Source organism: Amblyomma maculatum, chromosome 8 (genome assembly GCF_055883805.1).
Source record: "Amblyomma maculatum isolate TAMU_Amacu chromosome 8, ASM5588380v1, whole genome shotgun sequence".
Taxonomy (NCBI): Eukaryota; Metazoa; Arthropoda; class Arachnida; order Ixodida; family Ixodidae; genus Amblyomma; species Amblyomma maculatum.
The window spans coordinates 104,125,525-104,142,851 of record NC_139351.1 but is presented as its reverse complement, the minus strand read 5'-3'; the positions used below and the strand labels follow the sequence as shown (position 1 = coordinate 104,142,851).

The following is a 17,327-nucleotide window of genomic DNA, read 5'->3' as shown; positions in this document are numbered from 1 at the left end:
TGTGGCTGTTTGTTGACAGCACAAGAAACGGAAACGAGGGGCAGAAATAAATAAAAAAAAGAGCATAGTGAATTTTTCGAGCTCACCTTCGTGTTCGGGCTGTGAAGGCAAGGTTTCTTGACACGTGGTGTCCACAATGATGGCGATTGCAAATATCAGAGTGCGGAGGGTGGCTTCGCGGTGTGCACGCATGGCTTTTGAACTACGAGTCGAAGGTCACCAGGCCATACGATATTTATGCGCAAACTGCGCTGCGTCGAGCCTCTAAGATTCCGGATGTTTATTTCGTGAGAGCAGTCTGTGAGTCGTGAAAAATTGTGCAATGGCAGAGAGCGGAGAAATTTACTGTCAGAAGGGAAACAGAGTCGCCATAACGAAAAACACTTTGCAATATGCATAAGACAATGGGATCTTTCAGTAGAAAGTGTGACGCACTAAGTGACGAGCGTTGCGGAATGGGGCAAAAGGGAGCATGGCTTAATCGAAAACGTAGAGATTCTATATTGACTATGCATCAGAAATAAAAAGAGGAAATGCTTTTTTTTTTTTCGCATTTACTTCTTCAGCTTTGTCATCAACGTCAGCTGAGATATCATCTTTGTATCTGACTTTCGACCGCTGCTGCTCCTCTTCGGTCAGAATAGTCTATTACCTAACAGACTCTCTCCTACCTGCCTTCGTGTTAGGATAAAATTGCTTCGAGTTTGCTTTTTTAACCAACCTCGTTTTCTTTTTATCTGTAAGGATACTACTGCACTTGACCGTCCAGCTCTTCCCAAATTATGTAGCGCAGAAAACAAAGGCACTTCGCACCAACATATTTGAAGCTGCTCTTGATATTTGTATGACATAGCGCAGACCTACTATTTGAGGCGATAGAGTACGCTTACTTTGGACGGGCGATTTTCACTGGAACGACTAGAAACATTAGTTAGGGTTTTATTCATATCAGCGTTGAAATTGATTGATTCATACTGTAAGCATATGTGAAGATACGAGTTGCTATTTTTTTACATTGCAGAATAACAATGTATCTACGCTCAGGTCTCTGCTAATTTACAAACAATAAAACAGATAACATTTGGAAGAAAAACAAACAAAAACGTATCAATAACAGAAAAAAGAACGCCAGGTTCACACAAAGCAGATAAAGGTAGATTCAAGCACGTTATTATTTCATAGAAAACTCTGAAAGCTTACACTGGAATGTATTGAGTGAAACGGTCAACAGTTGTCAACACTAGCGGTTATTTCTAAGTTAAGCATAGGGTAGCTTCACTACTATGCTTGCCACCTTGCCCAAACAAATTTGTTTGGTGCATCTTTTTATAAACAAAATTAATAATTGCAGCAGTTAGCATTGTCTTTCCACTTTTGCGCAGGGGATTACATATTTTCAAAGTGCATTTTTCAAATGCGTGCACATCAGAACACTCTACTACATGTTTTGACAATTTGATCCACTCGTCGATGATTCGAACTAAGAAAAAGTGTTCGAAGCATTCAATTATAAGTGTCAGGGGCTTCATACGTTTTGAATGATTATCCTGGTAGATCTGGGATTCTTTAATGACATAATGAAAGCACTGTGTATGAATCTCATCTTCATCCGTAAATATTCGTCATCATCGGTCATTTTCGGTTGAGAAAACGAAGTGTTGACCGAACGCTGCTTGTTAGTTGCTGTTGCTTCTTTTCTCGCGGAGTCAAGCGAACCTGCCGCTGGCTGGCCTTGTATCACAGTATATATTTCTAGATTAACATTATAATTGCCGATGGTTGACAGCATGAATATAATCAATTGCAGAGTAGCCTGTACGAAAGATTGCCTGGTCCTTTTGATGATGTTCAGCTCTAAAGTTGTCCCGATTCTATTATTGATTACCTTGGTAAATAATATTCAGGCAAAATACTGATCGGTTTGTTAATTTTCATGTCCTTGACGTCCTTTTCATTATGGATTGGGAAAATTTTGGTATTTTTCCACAATCAAGAGGTATTGCGTCTACAGGGTGGCGTGTTTTTCCAACACGATGTACACACTGTCCTTCTTTGTATTTCCCTTAATGATCACCCCAATCTTCTTTCTTCCTTTTCATTGTCTTTAATGCTTTATTTATGCCTTCATTACCGGCGGAATGTCTGTTTGCTCTGCACTACTGGCACTGTCTTTATTGTGCTGATTACTTCGACTCCTGTATAGATTAGTCCAGAACGTCGGCTACAACACTCGCATTATCTTTTTATTCATTTATTTAATGCAATACCCACAGCCCTGCAAGCGGGATTACAATGGGGAGGGGGGGGGATAATTGATATCACAAATATAGTTAATATATCACAAATATAAGTTAGCTATAAGTAATGACATTGCCGGCATTGTCTGGCTGGGCATACAACTTATTTTTCCTATCATTAGCTGCCTTCTGACCGCTTTCAGGCTACCGCCGGACTTTAGAGCATGCTAAAAATTCACTTTATCATACTTCCTTAAAATTATTGCTTTGCTCTTACTGATTATCTTTGATAGCGCTGCCAGTTCTACAATATCAGTAGGGTTGAAGGGTTTCATGCTTTGGCAATTCAAAATAAGTCATTTCGTCTCCTTAGATAGTTTACCGGCATCCTACCTATCCTGCTATTCTACCGCGTACCTCAACTGCCCACTCCATAGTGATTTTTCTAAAATTATCGTGTATTGCTTCCACACCAAGGTCATCCTCCTCAGCCATAGCTTACTAGCGCTTCCATGCAAGATAGTGAATTTCTCTACTTTCCCTCTTCCTGCTAACATCGTTGATGAGTTTTTCGTTTTTCGTTTATACTTTAATCCGTTCCCTCTTGAAGTCTAGGCTATTTAGCGACTTTACAAACAATGGTCACTTCACTGAACCTTTCCGATCAGTGCTAGTGCGCACTCGTTTGATGCTTTAACTGTACCCCAATTATCTGACACATACGCTTCAGCACACATTCATAATTATTAACACACTGTGTGAAAGGCCACCGGGCGTAGATACAAACTACCGCTTCAACCAATCCGTACGAATCTGCCCGCGTTTTCTAGAAACAATGTCTCTGATCTGCGATCCGAGGGTTCCAGAGGCTTCGAAATTTCCACCTTACGCGCCTCTTTCAAAGGAGAAGCCGAACTCGGCCGTGTTATGCGGTCTCGTGGCGTCTTACACTGGCATACCAATCAGTTCCCGGTCATGTCGCTTGCCTTCTACCACCTATGACGTCACATCTTATTGCGCATGCGCTCCAATAGGCTCGCAGGACGGATTTGGCCGATGCCGTTCTGAAGCCCCTGCCAAACACAGGCAAATATGTCTAAGCAACGCGTAACATAGTAAAGCCATGGGTGTATGTGCACCGATTGACCACCATTGACCACTCCCCTAACGTCTGACATTTGACCTTGACCTTTGACTTTGGCATCGACTAAACCGACCTTTGGGACTAGCGCTTCCGCACGAAATTCTCAGATTAGCATGCTAAATTAAATTGGTTGACAGGGAAGGAAAGTCCTAGTACCTTCACACTTTCTCCGTAGATATTTTGATTGATTTATTTATAGGAAGGGAAAGGCGTGGTAACTATGTCACTCGTTTTCTGTGGACACCTCAACTGCGCCGTAAGGGAAGGAAGAAAGGTGGGAGTGAAAGTGGAAAGAGAGAAATAGGAGCCGTAGTGGAGGGCTGGGGAGTAATTTCGACCACCTGGGGATCTTCAACGTGCGCTGACATCGCAAAGCACACGGACGTCTCTTCGTTTCGCCTCCATCGAAAGGCAGCCGCCGAGGTCGCGTTCGAACCCGGGTACTCTGGCACAGTAGTTGGGCGTCTTACCACTGCACCACCCCGGCGGGACCAGTAGACATTTCAACCGTATTTTAACCGTGCCGTAATTCAAGGAAGGGAAGTGGGAGGGAAAGCGGAGAGATGAGCCGTAGTGGAGAGCAACGGAGTAATTTCGACCGCCTAGCGATCTTTATCGGGTGCTGACATCGCACAGCACATGGACGCCTCTCCGTCCTACCCTTAAAGTCGGAGCTTGAGTGACTCTCATAAGTTTTCTTGCACATTTATGTATACCTCATCCACAACCTGACTGTGCAATACCTTAATGCCTACTGATGTTTCAACAAATGCGAATGCTTCTTTGTAATTAGGCTTGTACGTAATGTGTGCATCAGAAACTAATTACTTTCTGTAAAGTGCAACGCTCTTAACTATTCACATTTTCCATCAATCGATTACTAGTGGTCTGTTACACCTTTTATATTTGTAAGCTGTTATATATTTGCACATAGCGCAAAATACAGTACAGAGCAAAGTCGGGAGATGACATTGGGGGGAATTATTGGGATGGGGGATCACTGTTGTTGATGGACAGGGCTTGCAAGGGGATCAATGTTAGAGTCCGAAGTCCAGCTTTCTGGGAAATTATAACTTTGAGGCCACTTTAGAATATTCTATAAAAATATTGATGGGAATGGTGTAACCTTCCGATGGTATCATGATATTGGGTTTCGAGTCTGTCCTGCCGTCGCGCCGACTGATGTCTGCCATGAAAAGGCGTTTCTGATAATCAATGACAAAAAATGAGATATTCTCTGAGCGGTGATCTGCCGATATGTTTATTGCCATGATGCAGTCCTGCGCTGTGTGGAAAAATCGCTTTTGTAAACAGTTTCCCGTTGAAAACATAAGTTTGACGCAATTTCTTGATACGTTGGTCTCGCGAGGAGAGGAACTTTGCCTGATGATGATATAAATTGGTACTTTCAGGATGACGATTATCACGACAATCAAATGCAATTGTAAATCGCTTTTGTTCCGACGTATACTCACGTCGTTAATGGACCACGCCGGTATTGCTTTTCAGCGACGATTGGCTCCAGTTTGTTTCTGCATGATGAACGCGGAAGGATGTAGTGTGGACGGTTACTGAGAGCAGCGTATTTCCCTTTCCATTCTCAGGTTGCCACGTTTGTGCCAGGTTTTCTCGTGTGGTGATGCCTCGGAGCTGGCACAGCGGTAACTTAGGCTCCTGCGCCGGCTACTGCGAGCGCTCCTTTCTGCTTTGTGCAACAGTCAACCTTGCACCTCGCACATCGTGTTCAACGGATTATCTTTGAGGTAAACGGTGCAACCATGTGCGAGGAGCCGCTTCGATAAGATTTAGTGTTTTGTGCCTCGTACCGGCACGAATTTCCGGGTGACTATCTGGCGTTTGTTTGCTTAGTTCGTGTTGGCATGCCTACCTGTTTTATGCCTCGCATATCTTAGATCCTTGGCAATGTCGGTGACCGACTGTTTCCGTCTTTTTTTTCCTGCTTCTCTGTAAATACTGCGCGCAGTTTGCAATGCCTCAGCCTCGAAACATGTGCCTTAGAAAACAGCCTTCGTAAAAAACATTATGGTGAGCTAAGCAGTACGTTCTGTTTACAACAATCGTCTTTTAGAGCACAGCTCTTATGCGACCGTTTGGCGGTCGAGCCGCATCGCCATCGATGCCATTTCCGGTGTAGCCGAGTGAAAACTGATTGATTGATTGATTGATTGATTTATAGGAAGGGAAAGGCGCGGTAGCTGTTTCACTTGTTTTCTGTGGACACCTCAACCGCGCCGTAAGGGAAGGAGCCACGTCCCAGTCGAAAAAAACTACAGAACTGTGTCAAAAATACGACAAAATATTCTGTAGTTTTGTCGTAACCATCAGATTTTCTATAGTTCTGTAGTACTTTTCTGTAGTTCTGTAGTTTTTCTGTAGTATATTTCTGTTGTCTGTAGTTCTGCAGCACTTTTCTGTTGTAACTACAGAAATTTGTGATGTTACTACAGAATGTTCTGTTGTCACAACAGGTTTCCCGTCAAAAACCGCACAGAGGCTCTGTCATAACATCAGAAACCTTTCTGTAGTTTTTCCGACTGAACCAAAGAAAAAGAGAGGGGGAGAGAGAATAGATTATAAAGGCAGGGAGGTTAACTAAGCGATGCCCAGTAGGCTACCTTACACATGGGGAAGGGAACAAATGGAAAAAAAAGAAACCAAAGAGCGCCAAGATAAGGAGTCTGTTAAATGTCCAGAAATCTAGGGACTAGGTAATCTAGGGGAATCACTGCTTTCCTTTCTGATGAAGGTGGTGTCCGAGGGCCCATAATCTTAGCTTGTGTAAGAGGGCGTGAGTACAAGCGACGAATTGTTGCAGCCACGAAGGCACGCTCACGCTCAAATTGAGGGCAGTCACAAAGTATGTGTGCAATGGTTTCAACACACCCGCACTGCTCACACGTTGGAGAGTCTGCCATGAGATGGGAACAGGCGTTTGTTAACGCCACTCCTAGCCACAGGCGACACAACATTGTAGCGTCACAGCGGGGAAGGCCGTATGGTATCTTCAGTTGAAGTAATTGGTCAAAGCGGTGTGAGGTCCAGCCTCCAGGCTTGAGCAAAAGCAAATATCTCAGAAGAGCCACGAGCTCTGCGTCGCCTGACCACGAGTTTTTGTATCTGCAGTGTACCATGATTAATCTCCCACTGACCCAATGGCATAGTGATGATGATGATAATATCATCATCATAGAACACCAGAGGCGATCCACCGGGCAGAACAAACGCCTAGACACTGTCACTCTCTCTAGCTCCCCACTACTGCTCTCCCCCCTCGCGTTCTCTTTCGCTTTGTGAAAAAGAAAGCTACAGAGCTGAGCACAAGTTTCACATTACGGAATCTTGGTATTGTCTTCAGGATCTTTTGCTTTGGTTTATTCAGCTTTAGGCGTAGTGCGTCATAACGCAAGGGAGCGTGTTGGGGTAGGAGGGGAGATGTTTATTGCCGATACGCTTGCCACCTCTGCGATGTCTACAGTCTTCAAGAGTGACCGCGTTTGTGTTTAACAAGCCCCTCAGCGTTGGTCGCCTGATGTATGTCTAAACAAGAGTTGCTCGAATCTGGAGAACCTAAGTCTGGGCTTCAAACTCTACCGGATGCTGTAGGGTGACGGCTGACATAGGATTTTGTTTTTTACACAATCTGCTCGACAGTACGAACAGGCAAATTTTCGGTATACCTTTCGTGAGACTTCGCTGTTTGCATCAATCTTTAATTCGTGTTCGCGTAAGCGTAATTAATGATTGTGACTTTGGAGTCGCTGATAATGTAGTCGACATTAGTGTGTGTCTCAGCCGAGATAGCTGTTTCTTCAGCCGCTTCTGCTATGTTGCTTCGTGGTAGCCTGAGACTAGCGCAGGTCCTATCTGCCTGTACCTTGTTTGTGTCTTAGTTCTGAGGCAGCACACTTCAGTTGACTGTAAGTACACTCGCTGAATATGAAGCAATGAACTAATCTGAAGCGCTTTGAGGTTTCATTCAGTGCATCAAATACAGAAGTTTATTAACCAAATTATTCTTCCCTACTGAAAAAATAAAAATTGTATGACGCAATAATCTCACATTTTCTCCCACAGTCTCACTCAATTCACATAAGAAATCGCATACAAGTCGCATATAAATGCGTAAGATATCATAGTTTCTTGTACATTAACATAAATTATTGAAGATATTTTATGATAATGATGTGCACCATATGAGAGTCAATGTGACTTGATGAGATTGTGTGAGGTTATTGCCCGGTAGAACTTTTCGTTTTTCAGTAGGGTGATTGCAGTAGCATTTGCTGGGTTGGCCGTATAACTTCAGGTTGGCCAGTAAATTTAACGCTGATATTTAAGTTAGCTCGCGTTTATTTCACAAGATATGGATGGGTTAGCATGGTGAGAGGGGCGTCGCTCTTCCAGAAGTCAGACCTCCGAGAGCTGGTGAGCAGAAAGCCATAGTCCTGGTCGCTCTTTCCCTGCAGAAGAAGAAAACAATGCTTCCATTATAGTTGAACAGTGTTGACCAGTGTTGGACAGAGGTGGGCAACCTCATGAGGTTTCGACCTCATGAGGTCGACCTCAACCTCAAAATGACCTCTTCCTCACGGAGTGAGGTGAGGTTGAGGTGAGGTCGGAGATAGCTCAAAATATTTTGAGTGAGGTCACGAAATTGGACCTCAACCTCACGCGTGAGTTTGAGGTTGAGTGAGGTCGTAATTGTGTGAGGTCGAAATTGTGAGGTCCAGGCTTTTTGCTGTTGCCGCGGCTTACTTCAAAGAGCGCCCCTTTTGACGCGGAGTTCAAGCGTACTGCCGCGGTGTGCCCGTCGGCTCTTGGTGTTCGGTTTCGGTTACCCCCCGTTCGGACGACCGGATGCCGTAGCCCCTGCCCAGGCTTCCCTCTGGTCTTCTTGGAAGATTTTTTTTTTTTTTTTTTTTTTTACGACACGAACTCCTCGTGCCCACCGCCCGCCTCCCCCGTTTTCTCTGACTTGTTTGTGCTGATGCTTGCCGCCGGCTCAAACACCCAGGAGCGCGCAAAGCACATAACTCACTCTGACCCGCGATGCTTTTGTCGGATGCCGCAAACAAACAAGCAAACTAAAAAGCGAAGCAAATTGTCTTTTGCGCAGACAGCGCAAAGCAGAACTGTTTGTCGTATGCATCCCCGTTCCCAGGCGCTGACGTCACGGCTGCTGCTTTACATTCGATGAAGGATCCCGCTGTACATTACACGGAACCTTAACAGAAAATGGTGCAGCGAAATTGCATGGGATGAAGGTACTAGCGTTTCTTACATAACCAATATAGCGGTAAAACATGCAAGAGGATGAGACGGACGGCACAGCTTATAAGACGCAACCGGTATACAGGAAAGAAGCCTGCGCATGTTAACCATTTGCCTAGGTAGAAGAGGCAAAAAAAATATATGGGGCTTGTATACAGTAAAGCCCAATGAAAACAAAAATCTTTTTGCTCCGCTAAGGCCCTTTGTTTCTCTCTCAAATTCTCGTGAAACCAAGCAATGCAGGAGGAAGCATGATGGTAAGAGAGTCTTAACTTCATAATATCAGGTCTATCTTGAAATTTCTTTAGGCGCAGGAAAAAAAAAGAGAAAAGCGTTCTCCTACATGTGTTTATAAGTTAAAAACTACTGAGATGTTTTCTGACTCAACATTTTGGTGTCTAGACAGACGAATTAGTGTGGCAAACTGAGCGTGTCTCTTTTGTGCTGCCGTCTCCTCGAGACGGACAAATCAATCGGATCAAAATTTGTGTGGTCAGATATCGGAGTAATATATTCAGACATTCGTTTTTTTCTTTAAAAATCCATTGAAATATATGTGAATGAAACCAATTACATGCTAGCACTGAGGAATGCAATACTAAGTCGATGTCTCAAGTCTTCTATACCCTCTGGGAAGCGCAGTTCTCTTCTTTTTTAGTGTGCGAAATTTCGTATACTTTCGTCAACATGGTATTTCTTTATATATATTTTCTTGTATGACATTTACGTTCGCGTACTGGCGAACAGAGAACAGGTTTCTTCCCTCACATTTGCCTCTTTCTTTGGCATCTTTCCAGAGGCCCATAGCACAACCCTCCTTTCCGCTTACCGGAGCGGTCATTTAGTTTCTCTTTTTATTTTTTTATTTTTTTGCAAGTATTGCAAAGCGCGATGTAGTCTCTGAAAACGAAGCTGACACACAGGGGGTTTACATGAGACCGACAAAGTCGGGTCGGGGAGGCCTGTCGGGCTAAAAACCGGCTATCGGGCTCATGTATACGCTAGGGGGTCGAGCTAAAGGACCGTCGCGTCGGGTCCCGCCAGCCCGACTGCAGGGGGTGGGTTGGTTCGACCCTACCCGATGGGCGAGGGGCATGTATACTCTGACGCGTCGGGCAGGCATCTCCTCTCTTGCCTCCTTGCTGGTCGGGGACGGGACCGTGAGCTGTTCGTCTGAGCATTCCTCCTTTTCCTCCTCTCCTGCCTGCGCCTGGTTCTCTTGCTCGACGCATGGTGTAGCAGCGATCTTTGCCCGATAGAAACGAGCTCATGTAAACCCGGACGGGTCGGGCTGGCTTAGCTCGACAACCGGCTCCCCCCTACCCGACCCGCTTGCGTCGGGCTCATGTATACAAGGCTTCATTCGCTGCAGCCTTTGGTGTGTATTGGTGACAGTTCGGCATTCACTGCATGAGCAAAACCTAGAGCCTAGAGACGGACGGCGAAGGGAGGAACGCGTGCACAGCAGGGAGCGCGGTCCCCCCAGGCTGCTTGATCGCCTCCTTTCTGTTGTTCTTGTCTTTATTTTACGTTTATGTGCTGTAACTACACGACGCTAACGGGGAAACGGTTTCTCTGGATGCACGTGTAGTGCATGCGACGAAGCAGCTTCGGAGACACCACCGTGTGATCTATTAGTTCAGTCTTTAAAGGAAAACAAGTGAATAACACAAAGAAGCTCGTCTCAGACTTGTTGGAGAAATGGTATCCAGTATTCTGTTCAGATGTACAAGTACTTGCATCGTCGTTTTTTCTTTTTTTTTTTTTTTGGGGGGGGGGGGGGGGGGGGAGTTGGACATTTTGGTCCGGCGAAATTTGACTGCAAAATCAAAATGGTTCACGTTTAGCCCTCTCTCCTAGCAGTTCCGAACCCTGTAATTTTTTAATGTAAGCGTGGTGTTCGAAGAAGCAATTTCGCCAATTCTTGCAATACGCCTCGGGATCACAGAATTATAGGCAAACACCTAGGAGTGACCGGTTGGGACCTCATAACATCCACAGCGTTCCTGTGAAATTTTCTGAAGATACATTTGTTTACTCGGCGTTGGCCGAGTTTTGTGATTATTTGGTGTGTTGCTGTCTTTCCTCTTTTGTTTGTTTTGTTGGGGATTTAGTCATCACGACAGATTGTTTCATGAGAACCTTTTATGGAAAATTCGTGCCCCGTTAATATGGACGACCCGAATTATGAACGGTTTTTCTGGGGACGAAATTTTTTCAATGTATTTATGCCTCGTTAATGTAAAAACTCGCTGTTTGAACAATGGACAGGGGAAGAATGCATAGAGCCTACTTGGGCCCATGTATTTTTGTCTCGTTAATATGGACATCGTTTGAAAAAAGCAGGGGAGTCCGAACGCAAGTTAAAGAAGGGCGCGCAGGCCGGGAAACTATGCGACAGCCGATACGGTCGGACGCTTGAACGAGTCCTGTGGAGTTGGAAAGAAGCAAAGCGGGCGTGTGGTCGTTTTAGGAAGGGGAGGGACGCAAGAGCGGAAAGGAACGTACACAGAAAACCGAGGGTCAGCTAAGTAAGAAAGACCCTGAATGGAGGGAACCGGGAGATTTCTGGGTGCAGCGGCAGCGCCGCAACGAGAGGCCGCAGTCGGGAAAACAGCAACATGTGGTCGCAATAAATTCTGCTGAACGTGAACAGAGAGGCCGGTAAAAGCGTAGGAAAGAAATAATAGGAAGAAAGACAAGCGCCAAAAAGTGGGGGTGGGAACTGAAGTTTTTCTTTCCCAAAACACAAAGTGTGTTCCATGAAGCCGTTAACGCTTTTCGGTCGAGTTAAAACACACTCACGAAGTAGAGCGACAAAAGAAAGGCGGCGAGCACGCAACCAGGACCGGGCGTCCCGTCCTGGACGCCCTTCCTTCTCATGCTCCTGGTTTTCGTCATTGTTGGGGCGCCGAACTGCCACATTTCGCGCACCGGGCGGTCCGCATGTCGGCTTCGCCTTGAGTCAACGATGCGGCCTTGACAAGGTCTGAGCTCTTCGTAGTCAGCTCGCTGTCGTTCTAAACTGTACTTCAGCTTGCAGTGTTTGTTTCATAGGAACACATACAAACGGCACAGGAAAGGGCTGTTCGATAGCCCTCAGCAGCCTGCCAACTTGACTCCCTCGCTTCCTCACATAAACAGTACAAGGCAGAAAAAAGAGAATCAGAAGAACGGAAAGGCGGGGAGGTTATTTAGGCAAAAAGAGTGCAAAGAATCAGTAGCCTGTAACCCTCAACTTTCTGACTTTTGGCATGGCGGGAGTTAAACGCAAAAAAAAAAAAAAAAAAAAAAAAAAAAACGGAACTGAACGTAGGCGCGAAGCGGGACATCTGTGAATACAAGCGGCAAAAGCCATCTCAGTTAATCCAAGCCGTGAGGGACTGGACCCAAGTTCAACTAGGCCTCAGCCTCGCCAGGTCGACGGTAGCATCTATACTACAGGGCTCTGATAAATGGCTCAACGTCGGCATCGCTCATCGCAGCGTCAGCTACAGTCCGACAGCGCCCAGCACAGTTCGAAGAAATGGAGTCAGCCTTGTTAATGTGGTTCGGAAATGTGTGCGCGAATGGTGCTGTCGTTAGCGACGAAATGCTTCAACAGAAGGCTCGCTGCCTCGGTAACATTATGGGTGCGCACCCTTCCTTCTCCTCCGTCTTGATAGGTTTTACCTATGATGACTTACGGAATTTTTGTTCAGTAAAACAGGGATGTTTACCGTGAGAAAAATTATTCTACGCTATGTATAGGCATCACTAACTTCAGCTACTCATGAGGATAGCTGACAAGATTTAAAAACAGACATGACATTTTGGGTCGACGGATTCATGGAGAAGGGGGTAACATCGACAGCTCGGCTGTTTTTAATTAGTAATTTAATTTAGAAAGCTGTCATTAATTATAAAGTTTTTCTAAAAAAAATACTTTTCATTTTTATCATGACTCGTTATTATGGATGACTCGCGTTATGGACAGTTTTGGTCGGAAACCAAAGTGTCCATACTAACGAGGCACGACTGTGTTCCTATTTTTTCCCCAATTTGATGTGTACGGTCGCAAGACAATGTACAGTGTATTAAAAAACAATGCTTTGAAATCAACAATTTGTTTTTTTCGAATTAAGAAACAGAGCATATCGTTATTGTTGCCATCGTCACTAGGGTCAACAGCATTTGTCTTTTCAGTATATAGTAAGAACTGGCTTGTTTTATTTCTAATACGGATTTTATTCATGTTGGTCGGATGGGATAAACTCTTTGTATTGCATTATGGGCCTATGCGTAGTAATGTGGTACCCATGTAGGCCTTAGAATAAAACGGACCAAAAAATGGTAGGCGAAGAGGGGGAGAGGATTGCTACTTTAGTGCAGGATTGGACATGCAGTCTCCGGAGTTTTTCTTTTATCCGGGATATTAATTGTTGTATAAAATTAAGAGTAAAATACAGCCTTCATACGACAAAATTCTGGCTTGCCTATATATGCTAGGATTACCGAGAAATGTATATTTGCGTTAAGTTACGGTTTAATTTGATGATTCTTTTTTTTTTTTTTTTGAGGTCGAGTACCCGACCTCAACCTCACATTTTGAGTTTGAGGTGAGGTTGAGTGAGGTCGCCAATGGTCACCTGAAAAGTGAGGTGGGGTCGTCTGGGGGACCTCAACCTCAATTTATGAGGTTGAGGTTGAGTGAGGTCGCCAAATATTTTTTGAGTTTGAGGTGAGGTCGAAGTTTTTGAGGTCAAATGCCCACCTTTGGTGTTGGACATATACTTCTGATGTATCATAAACGGGCAATAAAACCGACAGATGCCTGCTGAAAACAAGCACACACGGTAACTGTTTGGAAAGCGCAATGCACCAGCTAGTGTGGCAAACGTCGCAGGAAACTGTACGGCAAACAGGACAGAGGAATATGACACAGACAGTAATATCCCGCTACGCACAACTCACACGAAAACATTGCCGCTTTTTGTTTCGCTGCCTGAGTCTCAATGTTTTATTTTATTTTTTAAAGTTGGATTTGGAAAATACAAAGGACTGTACTTCTGTGAGCAGCACAATGCGCGTACAAAACCTGGCGACAGAAGAATAACACGCGCAATGCAGCGTTGAACCCTGCTAGCATTCGTAAAGAAAGCCAACTTCTACATTTTCCTTTAATTTATGCCCAAGGGCGTCTTTGCACAATAAAAATAAACGGTACTGCTTTCGAATCTTTCCATTAAAAAAAAAGATTCAGTATTCGCAACTTTCACGGGCTATAGAGGGCGCCACTGGAAATCCAATATGGCTGCTCTAGAGATGATTCGGCAGTCACATGCTTTGTGCTGGGCGATACTTCTTGAAACTACATAAAAACGCGAATACTCTGCGGTACGAATATAACCGCGGTATTGTCAGTCAGCGTGTCAGCGTACAAGTCATTTGTGAGCAGGCTAGCGAAGTGCGATCCAGAGACCCCTCGAGTGTGGCTGGTCTGGTACGTGACATTTCCTGCTGCTGACGGTGTTGTGCGGCAAGTATGACGCTTTCAAACACGTCTCTATTCGCGCCACTAAGGACTGCGGAGAAACGCTCGACACCGTCTCGGAGAATAAACAGGAATACCGATTAGGTTTCAAAATTTATCCGGGGATCACGGGTATTCGCGGACTGCAGTATGTTAAGGTGTCGCGCTGTGCATTCACGCGCGTAGTACAAATATGTCGAGCGGACGAGCTCACTTTCCGTGTGGCTCCTTTTACACTACCTAGCTTGGGTGCAACAAGAGAACATCACTACAAGGTAATAATGATTTTCTGCTATGGTGATTTTAACCCGCCTGTTTTTTTTTTCGTTTTTTTTTCAGCATCTCTGATAGGCAACGACTCTGACTTTCGCAAATCAATACCCACCGCTAACTGAAATATTTTTTTTCTGCAAGAATTACTTGACAAGCGAGGCACTTCCGACATTGAGAAGCCATAGATACTATTTTCCGACGCGTATATGGAACACGGGTGTATATTCGGCAAAGTCCAGTACAATCTCTGAATTTAGTGTTCATCTGGCACCTGCTGATTCCAAGCACTGCATTCATTGAATCGGACAGGAAACAAACCGTTCTCATTTCTCAAAGCTTGTGTGCCGTGAAGTGGTCGCCAATCAAAAGTGCTACCATCACGGTTGGTTCGCAACCTACCTCAGTGAGGCTTCTTGCAGCAAGAATGCGCCCTAAAAACTGTCATAGCTTTGGTCACAGTCTTTCGAGAGCGAACCTTGGTTCCGCTCAGTTTAAAGCGGCAAGGAAAAACGGGAACCATGCATAAACGTAGAAATAGCTGCGCCGCTTGTATTGTCGTTAAGAGGTTTTTCTTCGTGATTTTATCACGATGCTCTTCATGGTGAGTAAGTAACCGACTTCCTCTTACCGAGACATAATTAACGTAATTATCCTATTCTTCCTGGGCATATAATATAGGTGGTATACACTGCCTAACCACGCCGGCAGCCACTACTCTACTGAAAAACGAAAAGTTCTACAGGGCAAAAACCTCACACAATCTCATCAAATCACATAGACTCTCATACGGTGCACATCATTATCATAAAATATCCTCCATAGTTTATGTTAATGTTCAAGAAAATTTGAGATCTTACGCAATTATATGCGACCTGTATTCGATTTCTTGCGTGAATTGTGTGAGTGTGTGAGAAAATGTGAGGTTATTGCCTCATACAATTTTTTCAGTAGGGTAGTTTTGCGGTGCACGTAGCAGATGAGTTCCAACCAGTCCTGCACCGAAAATGTAGCTTTCGTCGTTTTACGGCAAGGCTCGCGTGCCACATTCATGTTGTCGCTTAGAATCCACATGCGTCTCAAATGGGCCCTGTAATTGTCGCACGTGAGAGCTACATGAAAATGCGTCGTAAATATTTTTTAAACGCCACTTAAGGTTGTGCACATGAGCTGCTTAGCGCTGCTCGAGCCAATGTACGCGAAAGGGCGCAGCGGCGAAACGTTTTTCGTGGAACCAGTCTCTCCCTTTTCCGGAATGAAAGCTCAGACAACGGTGATAACAACCTTTCCGTGAATCCGGAAAGCTGCATGCGGTTCATACACACTAAAGAGAAATTAAGAGGGCGTGGCCAGATGGCTGCGGCGCGTCTACGGGGCTCTTGCGTTACTCTGGACGACATATCTGCACAGAACCCTGAATTTTCATCTCTTCCCTACTGAAAAAATTGTATGTGGCAATAACCTCATATTTTCTCATACAATCTCACTCAATTCACATACCAAATCCCATACAAGTCGAACATAATTGCATAACGTCTCGTAGTTTCTTGTACATTATCATACTTTATGTATATTTTATGATAATGATGTGCACCGTATGAGACTATATGCGATTAGATGAGATTTTATGAGATTATTGTCCGGTAGAACTTTTGGTTTTTCAGTAGGGTTCTGCATGTGTGTCCTGGACATAGCGCTTCAGAGTTTATTCTCGGGATCACACGCGAAAATTTTGGACGAGGTTCACCCAGAATAAGCGCAGGAGGGGAACCAACTAAACTTTCCCTATAACTGTGCGTATGAACTGATATGTGACCGCGTCCTGCTTCGGACCTTGAAATATTCCTTGGGGCATGCACTTTTCTTCACTTTTTTTTTTTTACTTGTACACTCCTGCAAACCTTTGCTTTCATCAGGACGACAATGCAATCTCACCGCCTAGCTCGGCAACCAGCCAGTTTACTAGGTTACTGCATTGTACGTGCACTGTGTTTACAGATGCCAACACGAAAGATTGACGCGACAGGGATGAAGAGCGGACTACCGAATATCTGCTACACATTCGCGTGTCGACCTTTGTCAACACGCATGGCGCGCAGTGCAAAAATGCACAACCGTGTTCTTAGCGTAGCTTGGTGCCTTAATGGTCATTGCGACAGTGGACTGCCACCTTTGTGTAAAAAAAAGATATTACAGCCTCTCTGCCGTGCCCTGAAGCGTGTAGAAGGACGCTCACTGACAGAAATGAAGATTATAGACCACTGGCCGCGGCGATTGTCGGCGGTGAAGGCCTCTCAGGCACTGCTCCGTTTCTTGAGTACCGCGGTCCTGTACGACAGGCTGTGATTTTGTCGCACGCTATACTGACTTCATATTTTTGTAACTCCCTTTTATCCCTCGCCTTTAAATTCACTCATCCCCTTCCCCCAGTGTGAGTCGCAAACTGATTTCTTCTTCCGGTTAACCTCCCTGCCTTTCCGCCTCCTCCTCCTCCCTTCGCCACTGCGACCGAGCTATCTTCAGCTGGATAGAGTACCATGACGTAGAAGAGTTTGTGACATATTACGAACGGGTGAGCTTCTGCAACATACTGTGTGACGAGCAATGCTCAACAACGATATTTTTTTATTTTTCTGACGCCTCTAATATCTGACATCGGAGCAACGAGAGCCACATCCGCTCTTTGTCCGCCTTCAAGTACTGAAAAACCAAAAGTTCTACGGGGCAATAACCTAATAAAATCTCATTTAATCGCATAGAATCTCATACGGTGCATATCCTTATCATAAAATATCGTACATAATTTATGATAATGTACAAGAAACTATGAGAACTTATGCAATTATATGCGACTTGTACGTGATTTCTTATG

At 44.8% G+C, this 17,327-nt stretch overlaps 2 protein-coding genes across 3 annotated transcripts in view; one reads left to right on the top strand and one right to left on the bottom strand.

The window, feature by feature from the left end:
• LOC146182072 (proton-coupled folate transporter-like) overlaps nt 1–17,327 on the top strand; it is a 100,234-nt gene that overhangs the window by 25,824 nt on the left and 57,083 nt on the right. Inside the window, exon 1 of one of the 2 annotated variants that reach the window (XM_084577068.1) lies at nt 5,004–5,144. The exons of the other annotated variant lie outside the window; for it this stretch is intronic. The gene's annotated coding sequence lies outside the window, so the exon portion shown is untranslated. Of the gene's footprint in view, nt 1–5,003; nt 5,145–17,327 lie in introns of those variants that run through there. 2 annotated transcript variants of the gene reach the window in all.
• The window catches only part of LOC146182073 (pancreatic lipase-related protein 2-like), a 29,932-nt gene continuing 20,339 nt past the window's right edge, over nt 7,735–17,327 (bottom strand). Inside the window, exon 11 of the mRNA XM_084575597.1 lies at nt 7,735–7,862. Coding sequence (XP_084431723.1) covers nt 7,775–7,862 — 88 coding nt within the window. The 3' untranslated portion in view covers nt 7,735–7,774. The remainder of the gene's footprint in view (nt 7,863–17,327) is intronic.